The 13604-nt window shown below is 38.7% G+C and overlaps 1 protein-coding gene across 2 annotated transcripts; it reads right to left on the reverse strand.

Moving 5' to 3' along the window:
• Window positions 1-886: 886 nt before the first annotated feature.
• On the reverse strand, window positions 887-7094 carry adcyap1b (adenylate cyclase activating polypeptide 1b). Of its 2 annotated transcripts, XM_050032807.1 has the most exons (5): window positions 6786-7094; window positions 6285-6389; window positions 5173-5307; window positions 4694-4798; window positions 889-4138 (listed from the first exon to the last, which is right to left on the reverse strand). In XM_050032807.1, the coding sequence occupies exons 2-5, from the start codon at window positions 6386-6388 to the stop codon at window positions 3955-3957; spliced, it is 528 nt and encodes a 175-aa protein (XP_049888764.1). In that variant the 5' UTR covers window position 6389; window positions 6786-7094; the 3' UTR covers window positions 889-3954. The 2 variants fall into 2 exon arrangements, with proteins under 2 accessions (XP_049888765.1, XP_049888764.1); XM_050032808.1 differs by lacking the exon at window positions 4694-4798 and having other exon boundaries at window positions 887-4138.
• Between the last annotated feature and the right edge of the window lie 6510 nt (window positions 7095-13604).

Genomic DNA, 13604 nt, shown 5'->3' on the forward strand with positions numbered 1-13604 from the left:
ACACACACACACACACACTCTCTACCTCACTCCCTTTCCACACATACAAACACACTTGACACATGCGTATACATAACCGTGTCCCTTTGTGGACCGTTGCCATGCAACATTTCTCTGATTGGGTTAGTTGAGCTCTGGTGCATGTGCACACACACACATACACACACACACTCCTGCTGGCTGATGAGGATCAGATCACACACACACACACACACACACTCTTTGCCACACCCATCCTCCTCTCCCGCGGGACACAGCTGCACTTCCAAGGCCAGGGATGGAGTGAGTGAAGGGAACGAAGCGGGGCTGTTCCAGGAGCTCTGCTGCTCAGTGCAGGGTTGTAGCTTATCTCGACGAGCTCTCCTCTGAGATGTTGGATGCTTCTTTGTTTTCGAATTATGTTCAAGCTTTTTCCTCCATTTTATAAACTGTGGCTTCAAATTCTAAAACCACCTGGACGTGTCATGATGTGGTGAGGGGTTGATCAACAAAAAACACCAGATACACATCACTTTGCTTTTTTTTTTGCTCGTAATCGAGTGTTATTTCCTCCTGATGGCTCAGACCAATTCTGCAGTGCTTTAAGCGTCTCATTTTCTCTTTCTGTTGGCTTCAGAGAGATAAGTTTAACTTGATAGGACTTCAGGTCGACGTAGCCCCCTGGAGAAGAGCAGTTGCTCGCTGGAGGATGTTTCACTTTATATTCCTGTGATGTGACTTGAGGTTTGTGTTTGTTTCTTTTCTTTTTTTTTTTTGCTGGAGACGATCCCTGCTCAGGCAAATATGTGGCCCTTGGTGATCGTGTAAACTTTGAAAGGTAGATTTAAGCTTTATTCTGACACGCTGCAAACAAAGGACTGCAGTTTTTCTGGCCCTCCATTGCTGCTGCTGCTGCTGCGCTGTCTTTGCCTCACAACACATGTATGATCTTTGACAAAGCGACGTGTTTCAAAGATTAGACATTGATTAGAAAATGTTGTTTACAAAAATTTATTCATACAAATCTTACAACACTTTCATAACATTGAGAAACGTAAAACCCCATATAAGGACTCCTGTGTGTATAATGATGTCACTTGTACTAAGGTTCACTTCTAAAACACATTGTTTTTCAGATAGATAAGAGATTAAACATTGAAGTAAGGCGTTTGGCGCTTTCAGAAATATCAACAACAGGCATTTTCTAGGATCTGAACAACATCTCTTGTCATGTACTGAAACCCTTTTTAATTCTAGTAGTGATGCACAGAGTTGTCAAGAATATGTCGGGGCTATTTTTCTGATTCATAGATTACTGACCAATATCAAAATAATCAACAACACCTCATAATCAACAGTAACAAATACTGGTCATTGTTCACAACTCTCACAGACACTGAACACCCCAAACTCATGCACACACAAACACACACACACACACACACACACACACATACATTGCCTGCTCCATCAATCAACATATACAATCTTTTCTTTTTTTAATATACTGGATAAATCATTGGCCATGCCTTAAAAGAAAGCCTTATTCTACTACTCTTGGGGCAGACTAAGCTGAGCGTAAAAGGAAGTTTCAATGTAAGCTAATGGACTGCAGCATTGTAGGGCCACTAAAATTGCCATCTGTCACTTGTGGCGAATTTTTTATTTCATTATTTTTTTTATATTTTTTTCTCACGTCGAAGCAAGGCACCAAAGCCAAAAAGCTGTTTCCACCTCCACATGCGCGTTTCAGTCAGTCACCCATTCACACAAACATTGAATACACACCCTCACACGTGAACACAAATGCACACCGATTTGCAGACGTCTACATCAGCACGCACACACTCACACAAAGCCTGTAGTGTAAAGCCAAATTGGAGGAGTGTGTTGATCGTTTCTATGGAGGGGGGGAAACCACAGGCCACTGATAGGATCGCAGGGGTGCATAAAGCCGCATTTGCATAATATTGAATAAATACATATCTCTCCAATAAAAGTCAGTGGGAAGATCCCTCTGCTGGGAGGGGTGAATTTTTCATTCATTCCAGTACGAGAGGGAAACTCAGAGTGGCCTCGTCTGGCTTCGCTCGCACACTCTTCGTCCTTCTGCAGATACCAAAGTGAAGGGAATTCAACATCTGATATTTCCTATCAGACTCATTCACCCTGATGTCACTCTGGCAGGTGAGGAGAGGCGGCGGACGCCCTCGCCTTGTGTTTGTTCCTGTATCCAGGTGCGACAACCTCTCTCAGGCTTGTGGGTGCTGTAACACGTCTCTTATGTAACTTCTCTCTCACACACACGTTATCTCTTTGTCTCCTGCTCTTCCTCTCCATGTGCACCTCCTCTCCCACTAACACCCCTCATCACATCCTCGCTGCACAAACCTCGGCAGACATCTAACACAGATCAGCTTGGTCTTAACAATGAATCACAGCACTGTCAAATCAACTATTTAGCACGGCGATCTAGAAGCAAAAGAATCATTTAAAAACCGCTACCAGGACAAAGGCAATCAGCAAAGAGGGGGTCCAGTGTCTTGTCTTATGATATCCACAATGACAGCAGCAGGGGGGGGGGTAAAAATTCAACAAGTCAGTGCAGTACCAGTTTCCACCACCTCTAGCCCTCCTTGTTCACATTCCCAACACATCTTCAGGGTGTGGAGGGGGGAGTGGTGCTGAAATAGGCTTAGCACAGCCCACCACAATCCAAAAAAGCACAATGGCATGCAGTTTCTAAGCAAAATTAGCAAGGTGTCAGTCTCCACATGCACCAATAAATAAGAAATAAGATAAATATCCCTAACTGTATCTCAGATGCTACCTTTCCTCTCCATCTCTTGTCACAACAAAATGCTTAATTTCCTGCGTCTTTACATGTTCTGGGTCCATTCTGGATATTTGTGCCCAAATACAATCAACAGTTGAAGCACATCCCTCCAAATAATTCCTGTTGACTGAACACAGACAACGTTGAGATGAATATGTGCACTGTGTAATTTCTGCACTGTACATAATACACACACATATGGACACATTCTTTACACAGTCCTGTCGAGCATGATTGATCTCCCTACAGTAAATGACTCTGAGGCAAGTGAGCAAGCAGTGTTTGCCGCATACTGTTCACAGCAACTTGAGGGCTTCCTTGATCTTTAGTGAAGGCAGTAATGCCCTTGCAAAAGCCTGCAATTAAATTTCTGTTCAAGAAGAGGGTCGGATTTGTGTAGGATTTTTCTTCTTTTTTTTTTACCACCAGTTACATGAATGGCCATGTAAGTCAATCAGTTCTGCCATCAAATGAGAGGCTGTTCAACAAAAGCCATGTGAATTCCCCTGGAGGGGGGCAGCAAGCTATGCAAACCCACAGAGCTCCCATTAAGGGAGCGAGAAGGAGGGTGGACAAGGGCAACATCTATCATTTAGAATAAGCCGGATGTGCCTCACATAGCATGCTCACTGCTTCTTTGGGCCTGATTTTGGAAAAACAAAACAAAAAAAACAAAAAAAAACAACACTAAAAAAATAGAACGTTGGTTACAAAAATAAGTATAACATTCAATACTTTGATTGTCTTTTTAAAATCTATTTATTTTCTGCATATGTAGATGACCTTTAGAGATTTCAAGCGCATAATGTTGAAGGTGCACAATTATCTTTTTTTTCTAATTTCTTCTTGTTCTTCTTTTTTTTTTTTAAGTCATTTTGTTTTGTTTTCAACATCTTAACATGAAAATAAAATATTGGTCCACAAAGTATAACTGTGCGGTATCAAGTGCTTTTGTACAAAAAGAAAAAAAAACGATATTATTATTAAAATATTCATTTTAATGGCTTTACTTCATACATAAATACATGTTGAAAGAACACAGGCGCAATCCACTGGTTGGTCAGATATATCTGAATGACTTTGATTTAACGACTGGATGTATATACACAGGAGGGCAGTTTAAGGGCGCTGTAACAACGCTACAAATAGGCAAGCCGGCGTCCTTTGTTCCTAACTCTCTGTCTGTACCTTCTTCCCAGAACCGCTGCCAGGTATTTCTGCACGGCCATCTGCTTTCTATAGCGACTGTAGCTGTCGGTGAAGATCCCATCTGAATGTCTTTTGGATAAGGGCTCTGACTCTTCCTCCATGCTGTTGTCTTCACTGCAAAAAACAAACACACAAAAACATTAGTCAAAGCTGCAGCTCCACCTCTCCACAGATTCCTCCTCTTTTTTGTGTGTGATTTTTCTGATCTCTCCATCTTGCCATAATGCAAAGTTGCCTACCATCATTAATAATGAATTTTTAGGGCCTTCTGTTTTTTTATTCGTTTGAAAAAAGGGCGGCAACAAGCAAGACAGTGTAAAAGAAACAGTGATTTTAAGCGTTTTAGAGCAGTTATAAATTATTCATTTGCAGCACATTGCATATTCTGACGCATTTTTTTCATTAGATCTTGGGAAACAAAATCAATTTCTGGATTAATCAATCATATTTTTAGTCTCAGACCCTCCTTATTAATATGATCGTCACATTAAAAACAGAAAATGAAAATGTCTAGACGGTTTTTTTTTACACAGAGAGATTTTTAAATAATGAAAACAAAAACATCAAATGATAGACAGTGATGCAGCAGCCTGGACTTTTGCAGCGGTGGAACATAAATAAAAATGGTGATGATGACTGCAGGTGAACGCTTATAAGAAATGCCCTTACCCTGCACGAATTGTCATCAGAGAATGCAGATAATGTCTCGCTGTTAACTGACCCAGGATCTCCCTCAAGGCTCTATCTAATTCTTCCTCAGCATGCCTTTCTGGTCTGAGATGATAAAACGCCAAAACACATAGATCATCAGTGACTAAAAAAAAGCGCAGACAAAATGATCAAAAGTAGCCTAAAATGTCCCCACACCCACCCGCAGCTCCAAAATCACATCAGGTGCCTTAGAGTTTTTTTATATCCCTCCGCATCTGCCGACCTTTTTTTTTTTTTTTTTTTTAAATAAATCTTCATTATTAAACAATATTTGGAACCAACATTTTAGGCTACTCCGTATGAAAATAACACTGAACAAATAACATGAGAAACTCTGGGATAAAAAACAAAACAAGCAAACATTATCGCCCAAAAAAGTCATTACAATGGAATCCAGCTGGAGGCTTTTATAGCTGCGATGTGGAAAGCACATTTACCTCTTCTCTGGTGGGTAGTAGAGAGTGTACGCGTCGTCGTTTAAGGATGGCGGGCTTCGTATAGCAATCTGATCGCTATCAAAACCCATGTCGGATAATGCATTCCCATCCTCATCGAAGGCGTCGTTTTCAAGTCTGCAGGAAATAAAGAAGAGCAAGGATAAGGGGGGAGAGGATTCATCACAAATTTGATCTGTGCACAAGTGGGACGCAGCAGTGAAAGAATGCCAAAATGTCTGCATCCGTTTCTAAAATCACTGAGAGGCTGAATGCATCAGAGATCAGGGAAGGGAAACGAAATAAATGCAATATGTGAAGGTGTTTTGGAATAAAACCAGGAAACGAATTATTCAAATCTGACCACTAAATGGATAAAAATGTTAAAACTGTGCAGCTTTGTTATTTTATTACATTTAATTTTTTATTTTTTTTCATCGGGAAAATCTATTTTTAATCCCAACTTGCTCTCAACACAGGCTCCAGCCTCATTAATAATTTAAGAATCGAAACAATGGGTGTGAAAATGATCACATTTAGTGTAGGCGTGGAGCCAGGATTTTTATTAAAAGAATGCCGCAATTAGCAGTGAAATATTAAAATCCATAAGGAACCACGCCCAAAGTGTGGATATGATTTTCACAGAAAGAGAGAGAGAGAGAGGAAAAAAAATAAAGAATAAATCTTAAATGGGTAGAGCTCTCCTATTCGTTTTGCCTCGCCTCTCCTTGGTGACGCCAGTCCACCGTCATCCCAAGGGCTATCAATTGCATTGACTGCACTCTCATTTTTAATAAGGGGAGTTCTGTGAACCGTCCCACCGGACAGATGCCTCTACGCAATTTCCATTGTCATTTTCCACACAAGCCTTGCGTTTGCTTGTGTTGAAATGCATTTCCCTTTTTGTTTTCTCTCTCAGTTTGGTGCTTTTTAAAACCGCGCGCATTGTTTGTGCGCAATTACGCACACTTATTTGAAGTAAAAGTGCCAATAGAATATAAAAAATGGTCACAATGCTGTATCACAATTGAACAGAAATGATGTTCAGCAGCTTTTAACATGGATTAGTGAAATAAAAAATACTATAAAGAGGCGATGAAGACTCGTACACCTACCTAATCTTAGGGTAACTTAGTCCGATAGGTGTGCAGAAGACGCTGTAGTGCATTAAGATTCCGTAGACGAGCAAGATTAAAGTGGCTTTACTCGAACTGGCCATGCTGTTAGAAAACGAAAAAAACAGACGTAACATTAAACAGGTTAGTCACTCCTATAGAAACAACATGCTTTCTTTGTTCTGGCAAATACACATGCTGTGCTACTTCTCTTAATACAAAGTACAATAAAGCAGGTTTAATATTAACTGGACAAACACAGGGTCCGTTTGCTCAAACAAACCAAAGAAGATTTTCTGTTTTACGCATCCCAATTGCGTAAAAGTTTACACTGTGGCACTGGCATTGAATCCTTTGCATCTTTGCATGCAGCCAAAGTAATTAAAAAAAACAGCAGATCTCCATGCAGTGCAGCAAAGAAAAAAAAATCCATTACTTTATGTTGCTCTCCATCAATGAATTTCCCCCAGTTTAAAGAGAATCCGCAGATAAAGCACATACCTATAGCAGGGGAGCAGAGCGCTGTGCTGTAGGATGTGATCCGGGCGCGGCTGTGGTGGTAAGTGTGTGTGAGTGTGTGAGAGAGACGGTTTCTTTCTCACGGCACTTCTTCCCTGGCTGAAGCGCCTCCGTCGTCTCCTTATGTTCCCCTCAGTGCAGCCTTTCTCACTCTTAGACACAATTAATAGGAGTCAAGCAGTCGCACCGGCGAACAGAGAAACTCGGCTGGGCAAAGTGCGCCGTATGTTCGTCTACATATCGTTGCTCCAAAACTTTTGTCCTGTGCTGTGATTGCCTTGGATTTTTATCCGTGTATCGTAAGCCTTGCCCCCCCTCCTCCCCTCCTCCCCTCCCTCCCCTCCTCCCTCCAATATGTCACATTAAGGATGCTATAGACGTCATCAAGTTTGCCTCCCGGAATATAAAAGTACAGTTCCTTCCTCATCGATGCAGCCGTCACCCCCCCCCCCCCCCCCCCCCCCCCCCCCCCCCCCCCCCCCCCCCCCCCCCCCCNCTCCCGGAATATAAAAGTACAGTTCCTTCCTCATCGATGCAGCCGTCACCCGCCCCCCCCCCCACCCCCCTTGCCTCCACCTCCCTCCCCTCCCATGGAAGTTTACTTCCAAACTTTCTTCCTTTTCTTTAAAAGAAAAAAAAGTGTGAATGCAAACATTAATATATGAAGTTTTTCAGAAGAATCAATGGTTATTTCCCACACGTCATCAATAAGTCCAATTAGGCGTTTATGATTATGACAGAGCTGGGAAGTGATCGTCTTTGCTGGTGGTGATGGTGGTTTCGTATGACGGGATGGTTGTGGTAGAGAGGGGGGTAGAGGTGGAGGTGGATCAGACATCCGCTGACCAAGTTCAAGGCCTCTGGGGAGTCAGGAGCTGTCCAGTGCTGAAACCACTCGTCTCATATTGCGGCTTTTCTTGTATTTACAGTCACTTTTCCACCCCCTAATCGTTTCCAATAATTGTCCACTGGATATCGAGGGGGTGGCTTTTAATGGCCGTGCAGTTTGAGCGCTGAGGCCTCGGACTATCCGTCAGATTGTTGAAATGAACGAGCCACGTAATCTGATTTGAAGCCGGTGACGCAGGATGCTGGTTCACAGAGCTATCAGCCTACGTGGCTTTAAAAACGATTCACTCATTTTACCAACATTGCTCTGAAATTGCCTGCATCGTTATAATGCGTTGATTTAGATATTAAAACGAAAAAAAAAACAGTTGAAAGGGGGCTTGTAGCTGTACTGTTATATGTGAGGCAATTAACCAAGAAGGAGCAGTCGGGCCTAATTCTCTGCGCCCTGATGGAAACTCATTCAGGGCAATAACTCCAACCTCTTTATGCTTGCAGCGTCTCTTTAATATGCCACATATTATTTGCTAATAATACAGTCAAATAAAAGCGCAGTTAAGTATAAACTTGGCATTAATATTCATGGAGCATCAAATTGATTGCTTATAGCAGAGTGTGTAGGATGCAAGTTATGAGACTTTTCATTTGGAGGGTGGACGCCTGTGGAAAAAACCTCATTTGGTATTCTTGTATGGGGGCTTGTTATAATCACCAGCTCTGGGTCGGTGCACCTTTTGATTGAGCTCTGTGCAACACTGAATCACACCTATAGCTGTCCGTCCGAGATTCACGTCAGCGTTTTGTTTACTCTGACGCGAGATGACGAACAGAGCCAGTCATGGTTGGAGGAGGCCTATCCAACACTTTTTCTTCTTCGCGGGGCGTGATTCCTGTGAAGAGCACAACTTAAACCCCATACGTTTTCACTGGAGCAGACTGCTCAACGTTAGGCCTGTTACAGCAGGCAGGGACGGGGCTCGGTAGGCTGAGCAAAGGGCGCCATCATGAGGACAAGTAGGGAAACGCGCGAGGCTCATTCATCATCGCAGATAGGGGAAAGTCAAGTTTATTTATAGAGAATATTTATAGAAGACACCAAATGCTGACCACAGTGCTTAGATAAGACAACATAAGTGCATAGCTTGTGTATGTATACATAGTTTGGGTGTATGTACATAGTTTGTGTATATATACCTGGTTTGTGCGTATGTAGTTTGTGTATATATACATAGTTTGTGTGTATACCTATCTTGTATATATGTGCATAGTTTGTGTGTATATACACAGCTTGTGTATATATACATAGTTTGTGCATATATACAGAGCTTGTGTATGTATACATAGTTTGGGTGTATATACATAGTTTGTGTATATAAACCTGGTTTGTGCGTATGTAGTTTGTGTATATATACATAGTTTGTGTGTATATACACAGCTTGTGTATATATGCATAGTTTGTGTATGTATACATAGTTCATGCGTATGTACATAGTTTGTGTATATATACCTGGTTTGTGCATATGTAGTTTGTGTATATATACACAGCTTGTGTATATATATGCATAGTTTGTGTATGTATACATAGTTTGTGCGTATGTACATAGTTTGTGTATATATACCTGGTTTGTGCGTATGTAGTTTGTGTATATATACATAGTTTGTGTATATACCTATCTTGTATATATGTGCATAGTTTGTGTGTATATACACAGCTTGTGTATATATACATAGTTTGGGTGTATATGCATAGTTTGTGTGTATATACACAGCTTGTGTATATATACATAGTTTGTGCATATATACAGAGCTTGTGTATGTATACATAGTTTGTGTATATATACCTGGTTTGTGCGTATGTAGTTTGTGTATATATACATAGTTTGTGTTTGTGCGTATGTAGTTTGTGTATATATACATAGTTTGTGTGTATATACACAGGTTGTGTATATATGCATAGTTTGTGTATATATACATAGTTTGTGTATATATGCATAGTTTGTGTATATATACACAGCTTGTGTATATACATAATTTACATAGTTTGTGGAAAAATACATGGTTTGTGCGTATGTACATAGTTTGTGTGTATAAACATAGTTTGTTTGTATATACATAGTTTGTGTATTTGTGCATAGCTTGTGTATGTGTTCATAGTTTGACAAAGCAAACACATCTGTCATGATTGGATAAGGATATAAAGATGAGATTTTTTTATAAATAAGGTATAGCTATATGAATTTATAGTATTTTGTAATTATTTGTATCATGCCGTGAGACAAATATTTTTCGTAATTCATTTAATATATTAGAATAGGTCTAGGAGAATTAATTATTGTACAGCTTTATACTGATGGGGAGCTACATTATTGACTATTATTAATTTATGGAGAAGGGGTGGGAATAAATAAGCTCCTCCCACTTCTTTTTGGACATGTAAATAAAATCATATGATGTTTTCAGTTTTCATGTCTCCTTTAGTAACGTCTTTTTCTTTATGTACAGTATGTCTACCACTGTGTGACTGTTTTGTTTATTTGCTATTTACATGTTCTAAAGAAACTGTTACTAACTAACTAAAAGCAACAGGAGTTGAGCCATTGTGCTCTTCAGTCGAGGCAGATAGGTTAGGATCTGCTTCATGGTGCATAAAAGGCAATATTACATCATGTAACACAATGAAACAATAATAGAGAGAAGGAAGGACTAAAAAGAAGAAGCTAAAACAAAACAAAGCAAACCATCAAACACAAAAATAAAAAATAAATAAATAAGCCTCAAACTTAAGAAAAAGCAAGTGAAAAAAGCATAAAATGTCTCAATAAAATCACAACAGAAACAGCACTGCAACAACTAAATATAGTAAAACTCAAATTACAGCCTAGTCCCAATTAAATACCCTGTCCCTTTTACTAGCCTGGTGTGGCTACATGTTTTGACAATGTTCATATAGTTCAAATGAACGATTTGTCATTCATGTTAAGCCTGATGTTTATACAAGTAATATTCATAATGATTTAAATAAACAATTTGATTGTATTTCCTGATCTTTGTTGGGCAACATTTTTGCATAAAAGGAATTAAAGGCCTGTCCCTAATAAAGGCCTGTTGATTTCAGTGATTGAGCAAATAATAGCCAGGGCTATGTGCTAGTGTGGTCAGTCATGATGATAAGTGAAAGGCTAAAGAAAAGAGATGAACTCCTAATAGAGGCAGGAAGACAGGGCCACCCATAAGTGTGTGTGGGGATGGAGGCAAGCAATTATAAATGTTATTTAGGTATAAGCAATGATAACCGTATTTTATTTTGACCCCAATTATTAACCCTTTCAAAAAATTAAGTAATTAATTAATTAATAAACATTGTATTTACTGTTGCACACAACCCAATTTACTGATTTAAACCACAGACTTCATAAAATAATGAATGTTGCTACTATGTTACCATTTAACCGTGACCATTTATTTATTTATTTATTTGGAGCCAGAAGGGACCATATATGAAAGAGAGGGCGAAGCTATGGATAAGCATGTGATTGATCTGACTCATAGGCTTTAACGATGCCTTGCAGACAGACAGCCGTTACTCAAGCAGCCCCTCCCCAATTTAATGGAACTTTAAGACTTAATTGAATGTAAACAGGTGAGTTATATAAAGATTTGACCCCTGTACAGTTGTCATAAATGTTAAAATTAGCTACAGCATACAGCATATTGTTCTTAAATGTCAGTGGTTCAAACCCTTTTTGGTTGTGACCCATTAAAATGAAGCAGTGGTACGACCTCTTGTTTCAGGTGGTATGTCTGAGTTGTGATTTGTGCACCTCTAAACATCTCAGAGTGTTTCATTAAAAGAAATGATGAGGCGACACTATCAGTATTAGAAATAAATCAGAGAAAAAATATATAAAATTTTGTGGTGAAGCACTTTTTCCCCTTTCCTGTCTCATTTATCATATTGTAAAGACGATTTAAAATGCCTTCATCAAAACAAAAACAAATAAAGTGGAAAACAATACACGCTGTAATATGTATTTCCTTTACAATGTATGATTATGTTTTAGACATCTGTTTTTCATTTAATTAATCTGTCATCCTCTGATCTGGGTTTTTTGGTTGTTCCTTATTTTGGGCTCAAGACAAAAGGAGACTGTGCTCTCTTTTTTTTAGCTCAGTGCTGTAGCTGTGTGTGTCTGTGCCACTTTAGGAGGCGTCCCCCTGGGGAAACTTGCAGAGCCGCCTGCGCACAGTGCAGTCAAAGTCAGTAGGGGTCAGCAAATCACTTCAGAATCACTTAAAAAAATCTCATCACAAGGTCTCATATATATTTGTTATTAACATATAAATGTCTTCAGCAGTAATGTAGGCCTGTGCCCACTTCTTTATCCTCTGGAAATGTCCTGGGACTGATACCACAAGAACTTAAATGAACTATCATACATCATGTGTCAGCTGCAGGCCTGTATTTAATGTACAAGTAAATATGCAGTACCACTTATGCTCTGACACAACCTAGGGGGCGCCAGATACCTGCTCATTGCGAATAAGGTTCAAAGGTTAAACAGTGCGATACAAGGTCGTTATTTATGTCTAAATTACACAGTTTAAAAACAGTTTGACAGGACTGGGTTCAGTGAATTTTATTTAATCTAGAGCTGCAGTTGTATCTGTTGGTCAGACAGCCAGATGGTGGATTTTGTCCTCAGTGTGAGCCACTGATGTCGGCCATATTGGGCACAAGGGAAAACCATTCAATAGGACACGATGCGACGTTCAATTGTTATCGAAAATAATAGAACATAGCAGCATCAGCCTAGGTGAACTAAACAACAGAGCAAGAAAAAAAGTGACTGTTAATCAACAATTTAAGGCAAATCTGTTTTTGAAAACATAGTTTTAAAGGTGTAGACCTGATGTTTTTGTCACTATGCACTGCACTACAAAGTATCTATATGTAAAGTAATTCAATGTAGAGTTGAAATGATGAGTGTTTTAAATCAAGAACATTTTCACAATTACATATTTCTGTCCTCTCTAATGTGCTGCTTTCTTTGTTTAATATTATTGCAAATTACATATCTTTGGGTTTTTGTTCATACAAAACAAGCATTTCACAATAATTTTCCACTTTTTTAACCATTTACCAAGATACTGACTGGCGGATTTATAATGAAAATATTAATATTAATAAATTGCAGCCCTAACTTCAAGAGGACAGCCTCAACGACAAAAGACATACTGTTATTTTTAGTAAAAACAATTTATTTTTAGTGGTTCCAAAACTGGAGGTCTGGACCTTCATATGGAGGTGATCTTTTAGGTCTACATGTAAAAGCCCAACTAGGGACAAGAGTTGAAATTAGCATTAGCTATAAACTCTCTGTGCAACACATCAGTCACATACTCTGTATTGGAACTATTTCAAATTGCATTGTCCCTGTCAAATTAAATTATTAAATAACATCAAATCAAATAACATAATTATAATAAAATGAAATAAAATAACATTTTAAAAACTAAATGAAATGGAAAAAAATAAAATAACATAAAGAAAATTAACCTCAAATCAAGTATCAAAATTAAAATAAAATGAAATAAAATAAATAACATCAACTCAAATAACAAAATTAAAATGAAATGAAATAAAATCAATTTTTAAAAAATTAAATGAAATGGAAAAAATAAAATAACATAAGAAAATTAACCTCAAATCAAATATCAAAATTAAAATAAAATAACATCAACTCAAACCAAATAACAAAATTAAAATAAAATGTAAAACAAAATAGAATAAAAATAAAATAATGAAATAACAACATAAGTAAGTAAAATAACATCAAATCAAATAAAAAGAACAGAAAAGAAAAGACGACAAAAAAAAAAAAAAAATCAATTTAAGTTAGGAAACTCAGCTGTCCGAGTCAAATCTGAGCCCCTGAACGCAGCATTATTCCT

Source organism: Epinephelus moara, chromosome 21 (genome assembly GCF_006386435.1).
Source record: "Epinephelus moara isolate mb chromosome 21, YSFRI_EMoa_1.0, whole genome shotgun sequence".
Classification (NCBI taxonomy): Eukaryota; Metazoa; Chordata; class Actinopteri; order Perciformes; family Serranidae; genus Epinephelus; species Epinephelus moara.